This window comes from Anser anser (assembly GCF_964211835.1).
Source record: "Anser anser genome assembly, chromosome: 3".
In the NCBI taxonomy this organism is placed as follows: Eukaryota; Metazoa; Chordata; class Aves; order Anseriformes; family Anatidae; genus Anser; species Anser anser.
The window spans coordinates 45,463,994-45,480,830 of record NC_139722.1 but is presented as its reverse complement, the minus strand read 5'-3'; the positions used below and the strand labels follow the sequence as shown (position 1 = coordinate 45,480,830).

General features: G+C 33.9%; 1 protein-coding gene across 4 annotated transcripts in view; it reads left to right on the top strand.

Annotated features, from left to right (window-relative positions):
• The window catches only part of ASCC3 (activating signal cointegrator 1 complex subunit 3), a 282,651-nt gene that overhangs the window by 214,722 nt on the left and 51,092 nt on the right, over positions 1–16,837 (top strand). For all 4 annotated transcript variants that reach the window (XM_083831844.1, XM_083831841.1, XM_083831842.1 and 1 more), the window contains exons 30-33: positions 438–580; positions 10,772–10,909; positions 11,011–11,131; positions 14,574–14,706. In XM_083831844.1, coding sequence (XP_083687970.1) covers positions 438–580; positions 10,772–10,909; positions 11,011–11,131; positions 14,574–14,706 — 535 coding nt within the window. The remainder of the gene's footprint in view (positions 1–437; positions 581–10,771; positions 10,910–11,010; positions 11,132–14,573; positions 14,707–16,837) is intronic.

The window sequence follows — 16,837 nt, the reverse complement described above, 5'->3', positions numbered from 1 at the left end:
TGGCATTTAGCCTGAGAAAACATATCCTAATAGGTTAGAAAACATAACATACTTATTAGGTTGAGATAGAGAAATACACAAGCTTTAAAGTCTAGGAAGTTTGTCCAGCTTCTGATTTTTGTTTTGTTTTGTTTTCTTTTTTCCTTTTTTTTCTGTTTGTTTTTTTTTTTCTATTTTCTTCTTTTAAATCTTTAGATTACAATTATCACTGAAATATCAGGGCAAATTAGCTCAGATTCAGCTAAGCAGTTACATGACTTTTGATTCAGAGATGGTATGAGCTCATCTCACTTGTATCTGTCTGTCAGAACAGAGTGGATAACTTCAGCTGTATATCAGCTGCAGAGAAGTGTATCAGCTGTGTAGGTATTACAAAGAGAAATTCTGTTTTTTTGTCATTAAAGGTCCCAGTCCTAAAGTTTCGTTTTTCTCAACAGCTATCCGGAGCCATTCTCCAGCCAAGCCTGTTCTTGTTTTCGTGTCATCCAGACGTCAGACGAGGCTTACTGCCTTAGATCTGATTGCTTTCCTAGCTACTGAGGATGATCCCAAACAGTGGCTGAAGATGGATGAAAGAGAGGTAGAATAATTTTACCTGAATTATTTTTAATTTGCTTCTATTTTATTGATGTCTATTTGAAAATACAATACATTAAAAAACAAAGAGTGATTTGGGGGTAGATCTTGAAACAGCTATTCATATGCTAAATTTCAAAAATGTATTAAAACTAGTGTTAAATATTAAGTAGTAAGCTTATATAGCATTAAGACTATATAAGCATCTTTTCAAGATCTGATCTTTAGAAAGAGTTTTCTTTTATTTTTCACGCATATCTGTTATTAGTGGTATTTCCATCATCCCAGATAGCATATATCACATGGTAGAAGTCTTTGATAAAAAGATAAGACAAAGAATGAAAGAAAGAAGACTACTGTTCTCTAGTTTACAGCCATAAGTCGGTGGCATGTAGCTGTTGAGCTGAAATTTAAACCAAATCTATTTCAGTGTTCTAGGAGCAAAATCATCCTTCTCATAAGATAACTCTGTCTGTGCTACTGTATATGAATATATATATTGTATATATGTATGTACATATATACATATATCTATCCATCTACATTCATATATACGTATATGTGTATATATAGATATGTACATACACACATGTACAAATGCTGTAGAACCAACCACTTAGGAATGGTATCAGTGAAATAAATTAATGTTATAAAAATGTAAGATAGCTTCTGCCAATATCTTTATTATAAGAATGTTAACATTACAAATTCAAACACTCAGACGTTATGTAATACAGGAGCTAGGATTTTAATTCTTTTTCTTTTTTATGCAATATAATCTTTAATTACATTTTCTTGTATTGTTTCTCCAAACAATCCTTCTTTCATTTATTGGGAAAAACAAATCAAATAATAAACAACCATTCAATATTCTGTTTTATCTGCATTCGGCAAAACGTATACTAGATTTTATTTATTGTACTTTTTTCTGCACCTGCTCTGAATACAGAACTATTTATTTACTTCTGGACTAATGCTACCGATTATAGTACATCATTGCTTCAAAACAATTCTAATTATTGTTCAGATTTCCTAGATTTTGGAAATCAGCTTTCTCTAATGGTTGTAGACCTTCTGCACAGGAATTTGTGATAATATAGGGCCAAGATACAGCAAAATGCATGATTAATAAACATAAGGTCAAAACCTCGTATTTAACAGTTATATGAAACGTATATATGTATACCAAAAATTACATGCCAAAAACTATAGATTTCTAGATGAGAAGAATGCTTGACTTTGTTTGCTCTTTGAGGAAAAAAAAAAAAGTGAGATTTTTCTATGAGATAAAGCATAACATTTGTATCCTCCCTCTTGGGTGGATTTTACAAGAGCAAATGGATGTCTTGGCTGACAAACTGCTAGTACTGAAACATGTCTTAATCTTATGCTGCTTCCCCAAGTGTGCAACCTCCATTTAACTTGTTTTCTTGAGCATAACAGAAACAATTCATATAAAAATTGCCTAGCAGAGTTCTCTAGTAACTTACACTAGTTTACTGTAGTAATCTCACCTACAATTAGAATATGCAACATGCAGCTTGCTCTAAATGACTTGCATTAATCTGAATAGCTTGCACATGTCATATGAGCCCTTACTGTCCTGAAAAGAACAGTAGCTGAAGCTTCTTCATTTAAGAATTAGAGACTTGCTAGAGAAACGTTTTCTGTTAAGAATCTTTGAATTTGGGTCTTCTGATCATTGACCCTGTCAGAGCCTAGGTATTTTAGTCTGTTTCAGAATATACCTCTGAAGATTTTGAAAGACAAGATGACAAGGACAGACAAACTTTGCATTTATTAGTCTGATAACATCAGCATATGATTTATATTTGAATTAGTAATCTGAATGTTTGGCGCATAACAAAGATACTTACCAAGTTACTCATTTCTGATTGTGTAAATATAAAAGACTGAGGATTACGTCCACAATTGTTATATCTGACCACTATTATGTATAGCACAATTGTGTCTGAAATACCTACAAGTTCAGGTGGACACTTCTTTAGGCAATCAGGGGACCAGTTTGTAGATTTGTGTTTTAAATGAGCAAGATTAACCTGAGTTTCATTTGACATTAAAGCAAGGGACAAAGTTACAGTAGTGCTACATACCTAGTGCATGTACTGCTTACTTCTTTATCCATAGTATTTTTTATTTAAATATTCTAACTTCAATTTATATTAAAGTCAAGCTTGGATTAGGTGAAATAGGCAAAATTCACAGAATGATTGAGGTTGGAAGGAGCCTCCAGAGATCATCTGATCCAACCCCCCTGCCAAGCAGGGTCACCTGAAGCACGTTGCACAGGATGGCATCCAGGCAGATTTTGAATCTCTCTAGAAAAAGAGCCTTTCTGGGCAACCTGTTCCAGTGCTCTGTCACCCTCAAAATAAAGAAGTGTTTTCTCATATTCAAACTAATGATTATCTACTTTACAGTAGGCAGTTCCCAACCTAAACACTTGCTCACATACTCACAGTGTTTCTCAAGTCCATATAAGATAAAAATGGACCAGTTAGATAAAAAGAAATTTTTGTTGTCTTTAAACCATTTTGAAGCCTAATGGTTTTTCACATTCATTTCTTTATGACCAATGTTCCTTAAGGGGGACTTAGGGACAAATGACTTAATTTTCAAAATATTAGTAATTGTTAATTGTGAAATATGTTGAGAAATAAGATTTTTTTTTCATGAATGGGTGTTCACAAAGTTTACAAGCTTTACAGGTGGCCTTGGCACTTTTTTTCATTCATCTTTATTTGTACGATATTAATTTTAACTGATGTAAGATTCTTTCAAGAACTCATAGGTTGGTTTCATTTAATCGTGTAAATGGCCAAATATTATTCTATGTTTATGTTAACTTCCCAGTGGGTAGACTTCAGAAGACTACTTAAAAATGCTATAAGCAGTGCCATCCATAATAACATCTGGAAGACTGGTAGTGTGGTAGACACAGATCCTTACAGCCACTGAAAGCAATTCTTCTGTTACCTAGCATGGCAACTTTTCTGTCATGGTAACAGAGGGATTCAGGGTTTGTGGGGGGTTGGAATGGGGGAGAGAAGCCAATACTAGATCTTCGGTACGTGTTTATCATCTTAACTCCTGTAGTTTGTCAAGTTTCCCCCTGCAGTGGTAGCTCCAAACCAGGCTTTTATTTGCAGTATGTGAAGGCTCCTATTCACAAAACTCCAGATTAGTTCTCTTCCCAGTCCTCTCAGGTCACAGGCAAATCCACCACCACCTCTGCCACCCAGCTCCAAGTATCAAATTCAGACAATATTACAATCAGTTGTATCTCAAAGGACATGAACTTTTATGAAGCTTCTGGAATATCTATCTGTATGTATAAATAACATACAGGAACAACCTTTCATCCATTGCCACCAAAGCAGACGGCAGCATACCTGCATCGTGGGGGAGTCACAGGTTTTCACATACAGGAACAACCTTTCATCCATTGCCACCAAAGCAGACAGCAGCATACCTGCATCGTGGGGGAATCACAGGTTTTCTTTCCCTCATCAGTGGCGTAAGAGTTGCAACTGAATTATAGTTGAAAAGGAGTTTTGATCTACTTTCATCTGCTGAAAATATATATTACCAGCAACTCCATTTAGTTTTGGAGATGATCCTTCCTGGATACTGTCCCTGATGTACAGTTTCCGGCTCATACCCATGTTCCCACAGTATTCAGGAAGTGGAAAGCTGTTCAGAAGGTTGAGACAAGTCGGTCTTCAGAAGACTGGACATACTTGAGGAAGCTTGTTGTTTCTAGTACTGATTATTTACCCAGTTCTACTGGACCTGTTGCACAGAAATAGTTTGATCTGTTTAATAGATTCTATCCAAATAAGTTTCAGGCTGTGTACATGATTTTCATGAAGAAATGTTCACCTGCATACCTCGTATCTCATTTAGTCTGAGCAAGATAACCTACAAAAATGTTTTGAAATATCCTACTTGCTGAGGTTTGTAGTTGATTCTTCAAAACTCATCCCTACATTTGCCAATTGTTATGCATAGCACATTTGGTAGTCCTGCTGCAGCAATCAGTTCTGTGGGATTTAACCGGGACTACTTCAGAGTTTGCCCAAAGTAGGATTGGAGTGAGCATTCTCTTGAAGAAGAAAGAATGGTTACCTTAGAGCCTTAGAGCCTTAGGTTGGTTGCTTTTTTTCTCTCCTCTTTTTTTTTTTTTTTTTTGTAAAGTAGATTGTCCATACACATTCCAAAACCAGCTTTCTATCCCTCTTAGTGTTTTCAGTCCCAACACAGTTTGTTTTTCACCAAGGAGTGAAGAAGCAGTTGAAGCTGCCTTCCTTGCCATTTGTTGACTGTCTGTGATAGAGCAAGGGCTCTTCAGTAAGACATCACTCTTTAAAGATTGTCCTAGTTATTACTTGTGAGGCACAGGTGCATCATGACAGAAATGTGAATAGGAAGTATGTCTCAAAGAGAAAGACTGCCCCTGTAAATTGAGTAATTCTTCATTTCTTTTATTGTTCAACCATGACAATATGTGTGTGCCAGCAGATGCCAATGAAAAAAAAGAAAACTTTATGTTCACCCTGCTTTTCTGTATAATCATGAGATGGTTTGTAAGTACTCAATTACTAGCTTAAATTCTAATTTTGAGCTGCCAGCCAAGATTATCATGTTCAAGCTCGTGACCCATTACTTAACTTGTTAAAAGGAACAACAGCTCAGATTACCCTTTTAGAAAAGACAATGCCACCAGTAGGTGATGGTAAGTTTGTGTAAGATCTACACTGCTCTGCATTAGGAGCTGACTAAAGAGGAACAAGCTCTTCTCATTAAGAAATGGCATCTATATTTGTGGTGGTGGTGGTAGATGTTGCAATCTTTGTACAGCAGAATGTATTCGAATCAAGTTTTCAATGTATTTATTTTTCTCTAATGTTTTTACTTTTTTTTTTGTATTTTACCTAAAACAGAAGTACAAAGCAGTATTTATTGTTTATTGTTTGAGGATAGAATGCAGTTTTCACCAGCAAACAAGCAAAGTGTTTTCTTGTTTGTTTGTTTTTAAAGAAATTTATTTCCTGGCGAGATACTTGGATTTTTTTTCTTCTCTTACACTGCAAATATCAGAAATGTACCCATGTATACAGTTTTAACTGTAACCACAGTGATTTCTGCATTCTGCTGTGTGCATCATTTTACCATCTGCATCTTGTTAAGACTGTTCTTTATGAGACCTCTAGAAATAACTAAAATCCTTTAGCACAAACATACCTACTGTAATATTCAATAGCATCCATACTGGGCAATATCCAACTCCCATTGAATGCAAGGACACTTGAATGAAGGGCGTTCATTGACTACGAAAGAATGAATCAGGCTCATACTGATCTCAAGATTGTAGAGATGTGAGTGTTTGTATAATCATATGTGCATTAATTGTGTGTGTGTTTGTGTGTATGTTTCTACAGTATGTGGAAATATGCATAGACTCCTGCGTGAAAGTGACTTAAATTTTACCATAAAGTTGTGTTTTGTATTGCTGGAGGGAAAAAAACGAATTGCTGGAAAGATGAAAGATGAGTCTTCCTTCTCTAACCTTTAAATCAAATAACCTATTATCTCAATGTTATTGTTCTGAAGTAATGCGGTGCTATAAAACTGGAATAGAAGAATCTGGTCTGTGTTATGATTAGGTATCTTGCTGGCTTTTAAATGAGATTGTTAGTGTTAAGTATATAGGCTTTAATAATATATCTCAATTGTTTAAAGAATTTTGTAAAGTATTTTTTAAACAATCTTACCTGAGGTGTTCTGAGCATTTTATTTTGTGTGGGAGAGTTCTGGAGTATGAAGGCAAGTCAAATTCTAATTTTTTTAGATGACTTTTTTTCTTGTCTTTAAAGATCAAGAAGGTACTGAAGTATGATTTCTAAGTGTTACACTCATTATAGAAGTTCAACTTCCTTCTACAAGATGTTGTTTTTATGACACAAAAGTGTGTCATAAAAAATTAACATTTAGTTATAACAAGGAGATGTTTTTATTTCACTTAACATCTGTAGCAGATGTGAAATATGTAATTATTTTTGTAAAAGACTTCATAACTTTCACGATTCTTTTGTTTGGCACATCTTTCTTCTATTGGGCATTTTAGACAATTGATAAGCATTATTCAGTGGCATATGGTCTGAGTCTGACGTGCTTTGAAAAGAGTACAGAGTACTAATAATGAGGATTCTGTGAAAATGGGAAAACCAGCACAACAGATATGCTTTGAGAAAGTATGGGTTTTTAGCATCTTGAAACAATATATCACACTCAAAGGGACAGAATTGGGCTGCACAATCTGTTAGCTCATTCTTGTCCAATCTGGTCTCCTCCTTTCTTTTGGAGCCAGCATTGTCATCAACTTGCTGAATTATACTCTGACTGGAATGTATTTCAGGCACAGGGTAATGTATCTACTTAAATGGAATCCTATCTTTCTACAAAAGCTTTTTAAGTATAATAAATTTAAAATATAAAAAAGTTCTATTAGCTTAAAGTAAATGGTTCAACAGTTTACATATGTGCAGGAACAAAGAAAATGACTACTTACTAGTTTGAGAAAAATCTAGCTTGTTCAGAGATTAGAATATACTAGATCAAAATAGACTATTTTTTATAGTAAATATTTTGTGATAATTTACAGTAAACGTTTGTTTGTTTTTTTAGGTTTTTAATTAAAAGGTGTAATCCTAATCAACCTCATGTTAGAGGAAAGCATGGGAGGGATTTTTGTTTGTTCATCAGGAGATATGTGAAAAATAGCAAAAGCTTCTCCGTGTGGACCCAGTCCTGGAAGTCTTAGAGTCCAGGGAAAATTTCCCCTTGCACTAGGTTCCCTGAATCAACTGTTAATAGTTTTTTTTTTTAATTATTATTATTTATTTATTTATTTATTTTAATTTCTTTTGTTTTGTTTTAATGTCAGTCCCATGTATATTTGCATATATTATTTTTTAAATACTTTCTGTTCTTAAAATATATCTTTGACCTTTTGCGAGTTTACAGCACAGGTTTTTTTTCAGAAAAGATAAATAGTAATAAAGTTAAAACTGTAGAAATTGTAGTCTTGATTTTTAGTCACAATGGTGTGTCTATTTCTGGTTAATCAAACTATTAATTATGCCAGCATTTCTTAATAGAAAGTGATAATATTCTTAAAACTAAATTGACATAAGGAGGTTATATTTTTAAATAAATTGTCACGAGAATTTTAAGCCTTGGGTTGTGCCTATGGGTAAAATAGTTGTGTTTATTACATTGATTTATGTGAAAGTAAGGGGTCAGCTAAAAATGCCTAGGATTCCCTGCTGCTAAAGTGACAGGATAGTAGTACATGCGCCAGCTCTCCTGCTAAGGGTTCTTTAGTTTTCCTGTGGTAAATTACACTGCTTTGCAGGTATGGCTAACAGCACCACAGGCCACCGCTGTAATACAAGTCAGAGGGAAAAAAAAATAACCACTGCTGATTGTAAAAGCAAGAAGAACATCTTTGAATAAATTCCCAGCAGTGAGAATTTAGGATGTTATATGCTAGACACTACATGACAAAAAGGTTTAGCCCAGGTTCTATACTGAAAAGAACTAACACCGTAAAAACTGCATGTGCTGAAGGAGCAGTCTAATTGCTATAGACAAATCCAAATCAGCTAATTTGATGGCTGTATTTTCTAGAGGAAAAGGGAGTTTAGATTCATTATTTTCCCAATATCAAATTCTGCTCATGTGAATAAATAAATAAAAGTCATTGGAACTGGCTTGTTCTCTCACATTAAAGACATGACTATCATAAGGTAATGATACTTGGTGAGGAGAAGAAAAATTAATTCAACAATTTAATATCCTTTGTCAATTTTTGAAGGCAGAAATTAAGTAAATTGTAAATGCATTTATAATTTTTTATTTTCTCTTAATGCTTCCTGGTGCTTTTTTCCACTTTTTCATCTGACTTCCCTGTATGTCAAATGTATACATAAAACTAATATTTCTTAGTGTCTATCTAAGCACTGTGCTACTACCACTTCATAAAAGCACAGTAAACTGTGGTTGCTATTACGACTATACTTACCATATATATATATATATATATATGCTACTTGCTATACTATGACTATAGTTACTACTATAGTTGATGGTCATAATTGTAGAGAAAGCAGTGCACTGATTCTCATTTTATCCAGTTATTTTTTTGTCTTAGAAGAAATCTTTAAGATGGGTCATAATTCATGTTGTCTACACTACAGTCACATGTCTACATGTTGACTAGAGAAATCAAAGGTTTGCTGATTGTATCTAGATAGATAAACTTTATCCTTTAACATATCCTCCTTTCATTCAGTTCTTTTCTCTCTCTTCTGCTTATCTGCCCCTCTTCTTGTTTCCCTTTCCTAAACAGATATCCCCTTTTCACTTCTCAGTTCATTGCTTTTTTCTTCCTGCTTCCTTTCCTTTCAGTGTTTTATAGTCCCTTTCACTCTTCTCTGCTGTATGCGTCCCTTTTATACAAGTCAGTTTAGTTTATGCAACAAACTTACCATGTCCCATAATATAAGATAGTGCCAGGAACATCCAGGCAGCTGCATTATGAGAGAAAATTAAGTTTAGGGGCTTCCATTAGGTAGTTCAAATTGATTGGACCAAGCCAAAACTTGAATAATATTTTTGAAAATTGGGTTCTCTGTTACTTCTGTCATTCCTGGTTCAATTAATCAATATTACTACAACAAATAGAGTTTTTAAACTGCTTTATAATTTGTTCTTCCTGACAAAAATTGATTGATTTACAAAATCTATATTGGATTTTTTAAAATCCTGAATATAGGCTATTATACTCCCTGGATTTTTTGTACCGAGGATTTTTTGATAATAGTGATGACATATATTAGTTGGGTTTAGATACATAAGTAATTGTAGAAACATTAAGGTCTGAGAAGTATAAAAGCCTGGAAACGTTTGGAGAAAGTTACAATTTTGAGCATCAGAAGTGCAACACCTCAGAGTTCAAAGTGGGAATGATATTATCACTGCAGTCATACAAATACCATATCCCAGTACTTCGAGGTACTCAGTCTGAGATGAGACTAAATATTCAGTCTGAGTTCTCCAGTTATCATGAGTAATTCATTTTGCACTATTCTTTTGTTCTTTAAACGTGGCTATACCTCCTAGGTTAACTGTGAGCGATGCTGCCCTTAAGTATGCAATATCATCATGCCACTGCTGGTGGCACCAGGAAACCACTAATAAGAGATGAGGTTTGAAAGTTTCTGGCTATATTATAATAAAATCACATATAATAACAAATGGCCGTAGGAATTCAACAATAGAAAGAATATTGAGGAGCAAATCACCAAGCAGGATAAAGAAGTTGCAAAGTTTTTGTTCGTTATTAGTGAGGGGCTTTTTCACAGAGGTAGTCTGCAGAAATAAATGAGCTTATTATGGAACTTACTACATGAAAACTTAGGCAAGAAATGTAGAGGGTAGTTAAAAGGATTCCAAATAGTCATAGATTTGAATAGTAATAGTAATAAAAATTAACTTTTTGTCCTTCTAAAAAGTTCAAATGGAGACATTTACTGTATGTTGGATTTCACTACAGGGTTTGGGTCTATAAATTACAATCTAACTCTCAAAAAAAATCAAAAGAATTGGGATTACAGCATGTAAATCAAAAACTTTATTGATGGATAATAATTGCAGAATTATTAGATTGTAGAACTGTGTCTATTTTTTCATAGGCATTGGTGAGTCAAATTTATTTTTCATGACTGTTTTGTTACTGGTTGCAGGGATTTGCTATATTTTTATACCAGGTCTAACCCTTTTGATACGAGGAATTGCATTAAACTAACACAGAGCAGAATACACAGCATCTGCCAGCACTGTCAAGATATTTTCAGCATTTTCATTTCCTTATCTATGCTACTTAGTGTGTCTATATAGTCATGTAGTTTTGTATTCCCCCCACCCTTAATATAGTATTTGATTTTTTAGAGTGAAAACAGACTTTTCAAAGAATGAAGACCCTGTTTTCCTGTCTGTGTGAACAGTTGAGCAAATTATCCTTGATATAAAAAATGAAATAACAACCCTAAAAGTTTAAAAATTTCTGAGTAATCTGTTTTAAAATATGTAACTATTTACTCTGTTACAGATGAATGACATTATCGTGACAGTTAGAGATTCAAACTTGAAGCTGACACTTGCTTTTGGAATAGGCATGCACCATGCAGGTCTGCATGAGAGAGACAGGAAAACTGTGGAAGAATTGTTTGTGAACTGCAAAATCCAGGTACATTTGTTCTTTGAATCCGGCCGTAATGTGTTTTACATGGAATTTTAAAAGTTGGCTTTTTGTTACGTGTACCTCATTAATCTTTCTTTCTGTTTTAGGTTCTTATTGCCACAAGCACATTAGCTTGGGGTGTAAATTTTCCAGCTCATTTAGTAATTGTTAAAGGAACAGAATACTATGAAGGAAAAACAAGGCGTTACGTGGATTATCCCATTACAGGTACTCAAATAAATTATGGAAATACTCATATGCTGAAATATATTTCAAACATATGCAAATGATCTGAATTATTTTGTAACTAACCAATGAGAATACCTAAATTAGGTAGAAGCTAGGATTGCTAAGGAGGGTTTCTTTGTTTAATGCAAGTTGTAGGAGAACTCTGAAGATTTTACATGATTTAAAAATGTTTCAGTTTTGTAAATCTTTTTTTTTTTTTCTAAGTTCCTTTAATGCACATTGCTCAAAGTAGATGTTGGGCAATTAAAGGTACAATATGAAGTCATTTATCTTCCTAGTAATTTGGACAAAAGGAAACTTTCACACAATTTTTTGAAACCTTTTTTTAAATAGAAACAGATTTTAGTGGTTTGAAGTGCAAAAGTTGTATCACACATATGAGAGCATAAAATGTATGTCATCACTTGACAGTAAACAAAAACTCTAACTAGTATAGTATCTTTAGTGATATAAGAGATACTTCAAATAAGTGTTATTTCAAAAATAATCAGCTTAATAAAATATTTGAATTTCTGGTTTGATATAGACTTTTATTGCTTCCTACCTCCAGTAATTTCTACTTTTCTTAAACTGCTCTGTAGTTCTTCCAATGAGCTTAAGAAAGTGAACCATGGAAGAACTTCTTTCAAAGTTTAGTCAGGGAGAATATCTGTCTGGATGGGTACTAAGCTTGAAGAATGAGGACAAGCTAAATTTATTCCAGGTTTCCTGTTCTGTTTTCTCTTTCTATTTTCACAAGAGGAAGTTTATTATTAAATGATCCTGCAGTATGCCAGAGAAGTATACATCTAAGGACAAATAAATGTAATTTGTAATGTAAATAGAGATCTTGCATCCTTTAAGCCACGCACTGTCTTTTTATAGTAAGAAAAACTTACTAATGAGAAAAGCTCAAACTGAAAATAATACAGGGGTTATTTCTCCAAGTAACCCATCATGGAGGTTAATTTAGTGGTTAGTGCTCTGCTGGAAACTTGGGATCAATTTCCAGACCAGCTCTCTTGTTCAAAGATTCTGGTATGACCCGGGAGCTTTGCCATACATACTTGCATTTTGTGACAGACCGGCTAGTATAAACCTAGTATAAACAGTCTCTGCAGAGAAGTAACGTTTTGCTTGTCCCAACTGGAAGAACAGTGACAACTGACTTTATTAGTAAACGGGGAAGAGTGATGAGGAAAGAAACCAACTGATATTTTAGATTTTATGTTGAATCTGTGGGACTGTCAGAGAAAAGTAATAGGGTAAATAATATATTCAAAAGAAATCAGAAACTCAATAAACATTGAGGCCTTACTATGCTATTTTAGAAATCCATCGTACAAGTACTCACAAAGGCATTAGGAGAGGTTTATACTCTTTATTGCCTTTTTGAATTCAGGTGTCTTGGATATTAAGGGTTGTTTGGTTCTTGAATCTTAAATAAGACTTCATGGGGGTGTGAACAGAGGGGAATACTACCATCTATGATTTAGGTTTCATTCTCTGCACTGCAACAGAAAATGCAGATTCCTTATTTTATGAAGAAATGTAGTATGGTTTATTTAGAATATTTTTAACTTTCTAGAGAATATTCATGTTTCTGGAAGTTCTGTGGATAGGTAATACAATTCTTCAGCAGCAATTAAATGAAAATTTAATGTGTTTCTTTTGGAAATATTTCCAAATTTTCACAGTACTGTCTTTAATGCTGCCTTCACTATTCCGCCATGGTATAACTTGCTTTTTCCCTGCAGAAGTTACTTTTGTGTGCCAGGGATGCATTTGGCTCCAAGTAAGCAGCTGAGGGCAGAATGAATCATTGTGGAGCGTTCAGTAATTTTGAAATAAGTAAAAATGCTTCTTTCAGTGAAATTGGAGGTTCTGGGGAGGTCTTTCTCTCAGTGACCAGACGTTTACTCATCCAGTTGGATCACATTTAACATATCAGGAGTTTAGTTAAGTGATTAAAAGCAGCCAAGCAGCATATAGTCAGTAGAGAAAATACTGGTTTTGGATAATTATTTAGCAGAATATTTGGCTAAAATCATATCCATAGTAAATCCCTTTCCTATATGTTATTATGTACAATTTAAATCACCGTATTAGAATAGCAAGATAATGTTTCATCACCCCCCTGTATACACACCTATCATTTTCAAACTAATTTCATTTTACATTTCATGTCAATCCTCAATTAGCAAAATTAATAAACTGATAAAAAACACTGGTGTTTATGTAGCTCGTGTGTACACATGTATGTTACACATGTATGTTACTGAAAACTTGTTCTGTTTATTGTCACTGGACTGTTTCTCTTATCATTGTCCATCGCTGTATCACATTCTAAACATTCTGTCTTGGCCTTCCTTAACGATAATACCCTGCTGACCATTGGGCCAAAAAGCTTACTTTGCTTCTGAGGCCAAAGAAACCATTTTTCAAAATGCCAGGTACTGCAAACCACATACTCTGTAGATATGATAGAACTCAGAGAATACAAAAAAAAAAAAAAAAAAAAAAAAAATTTCAAAAATAAATATTTAAAACTTACTTTTGAACTAATATCATTTGTTTCTTCAAACTTAAATAGATGCTGGAGGCACCAAAAAGGAATCAGATCTCAGTTGGGAGAGACAAAGAACAACCTATACTGATGCAGTTCTCAGATTATGAGAAGACAAACAGATAGATGATAAGTGTACATATCTTGGTTGTCAGGTAGCAAGTTGAGAATGTTCTGTACAGACTTGTATTTTCAGTGTTTCTAGAAATCACTGACTAACTTGTATTTGCAAGTAATAATGTATAGGTATAGTACATGTGAGCTTTATCTGCTTTTAAATTTGTATATCATGATCTGATATAGGGAAAACGTATATGAAACCTTCTCTACTCCAGTGCTAGTAGCAAATAGCACTTGTCTTGAAGTTTGAGTGGCAAAGATCATAGCTCTTAGTAATTATAATTATCTTTACCTTTTTTTTTCCCTCTAAATTATTAAAAACCTAGGAAAATATATATAGGAGAGTCTTATGCAAGGAACACCTATTATTGTGAAGTCAAGTACTTGAAGATTAGGAAGTGATATACAGTTACCACTGTAGGCTTCGTGAGTTCTTTTACTCACTGTCATCTTTCATTTCATGATAACAAACAAGAGATGCATGCCGAATGGAGGGAGAGAAGGGGGAATTTATATATTTATATTAGGTGTAGGCTTGGTTACTATTGCAGTGGGAGGTCTTCAAGTATGCAGATGATAGTCTCCGCCACAAATAAATTCATCATAAATTTTCCTGAGATAGGGAAAAAAAAAAGTCAAAAATCAATAGGGCATATGAGGCCAAAGAAATATTAAAAAAAAAAACTATTACATATTATATAGAAATAATTTTTTTTTTCAGTGCATTTATTTTATGCATTATTGTCTCTTTGGCAGATGTACTTCAGATGATGGGACGTGCAGGCAGACCACAGTTTGATGACCAAGGCAAAGCTGTAATTCTAGTTCACGATATTAAGAAAGACTTCTACAAAAAATTCCTTTATGAACCTTTCCCAGTGGAATCCAGGTAAAGTAAAAGCAATCTGAAAAGCTAATCAAACTATCAACAATACTACAAATGAGGGATACAGAAAAGTGAAACAAAATTCCTGTGCGGAGTATATCCTAAATATTGAGGTCCTAGAGGAAATTCATTTTTTAAGAAGTTGTCTATCCAGAAAAATTCTTTCTTCCGTGAGTCTTGAAGCACTGTTGAGTTCTTCGGTCTGTTGCCAAATAATTTTACAAATGCTTCTCTGCTTTTGATTGTATCAGACACTGGAATGAGAGCACAAACTGTTCTTCTAGGCAAGTGTGTAGGGCAACTGTATGTGATATTCACAACCCTCTCTGAAATTCTATGACAAATTCCTAATAGGGAAAAAAAATGAGAGTTTCTAGCACTTTTTAGCTAGAAAACTTGAACTGTTATGGATATTTCACATTCTTTAAAATCTCCCTAGTTCAAAAAGAAATCTGACTAGTATAAGTGATTACTAATACCCGTTCAAACCATCTTTCACTTCAAAACTGCAAGATTGTTGTCAGAAAAAATAGAAACACCACCTTTTGCACTCTCTCTGAACTTAGTTGGTGGACAGAGTTTTCTGTCCAGCATAATGTAACTTGTGCCTTGTTTTTGATATTTATAATAGTTGTTCAACAAGAAGCAAAATCAATTACATCAGTCTACTATATATGCATGGAGGAATTCTCAGATATCTAATAAAGCATAAGCATTAATGAAAGCTTTTCTGAGTAATGAAGAATTCACAGTATTGTTCTCCTATAGAAACTTTGTCGCTCTACATGAGCACTAATTGGACCTCTGAGCGGTCAGGAAATTTGCAGGAACTCGAGAGTGCTATCCACCTGTGAAAAGTAGTTGAAATGGACTGGTGTATTTGAAGGTTAATTTCAGAGCTGCATAGGCAGACTAATACAGTTTTTTTTTACAAAGACTGTGGCAACACGTATTTCATTTCCTTAGGAAGCCATGCTTCTTATTTTTCTTTTTTTTTTTTTAAACATATAATTGCACTTAGTACAGAAGTCTAAGGTGTTGAACATCTTTGAAATAATAGCTAGTAAGTCAAAAGGGCAGCATGATTAAAATGCTGGTGATATATCTAGACTGATAGTGTTGTCCATAGGTTCATGCCCGGTGCACCGCGTCAGGAAGGAAACATGAACTAGGAAATCCATTGTTTCTAGATGAAGAAATTATATCTTCAATATCACAGTACTAATCACAACTTGTTCCCATTTTTAATACTATAAATATTGCATGTTTCTAGTAACTCATTTTGTGTATATATTTATTTATATCAACAGTTTAATATATTCCATCTTTCACTATAAACAAAAAATATTTGATGAACTTTCAAATGAAGATTCACATGTTAATGGTGATCTTGATAAGTTCTTTGTAGGTTGTGATCTGATCAATTTAGAGTTGTTGTGGTCTTTTATGACCATCAAAGATATTTGAAGTAAGAGCCTTCATGGCTTCAAAGAGAAATTTGGGTTCTTTTGTAGGAATTTTATTTTTAGAATGCTTTCTCATCTTGTTCTACCAAAGAGCAGATTTATCAGCTTTGTGTAGTACTTCCAATTTTTAAAATTAAACCTCAGATTTTTTTAATTACAGATTTTTCTAAAAAAGGATCGTCTATGCATTAGACTTCAGTGCACAACTCAAATGACAGACAGGCCTTGTGCTCTCACTGATCATGGGTCTGAAACATGGTACATTAGAAGCAAAAGAGAAAGTGATTTTTGTTATGGAATAATAAATAATAATAATTCAGTAATAGCTATTGAATAATCAATCCAATTTCTGTTGGACAGTCTGGGTAGAACAGCTGCTTCTTTGCCTTCAGAACTCTGCAACCAGTGGTATAGAGCAGTATAACAGTTACTCATACCAAATTATTGTTTACTTTCATCAATAAGGGAAAAATAGGAAAAGTAAAAGGATTATGATACAGGAAAAATTAGGCTAGTCTTTAAGGATATTTGCCATTCCCTGACTGAACTGCAGCTAGGCATGATATCATTAGGTAGCCAAGTGGAGGTCTTTGTTCCATTAGTGAAACTAAACAGTATTTTAGTCTGTAAAAATCATTTTACACTGCTTTTATTCTTCTGTGTTTCAG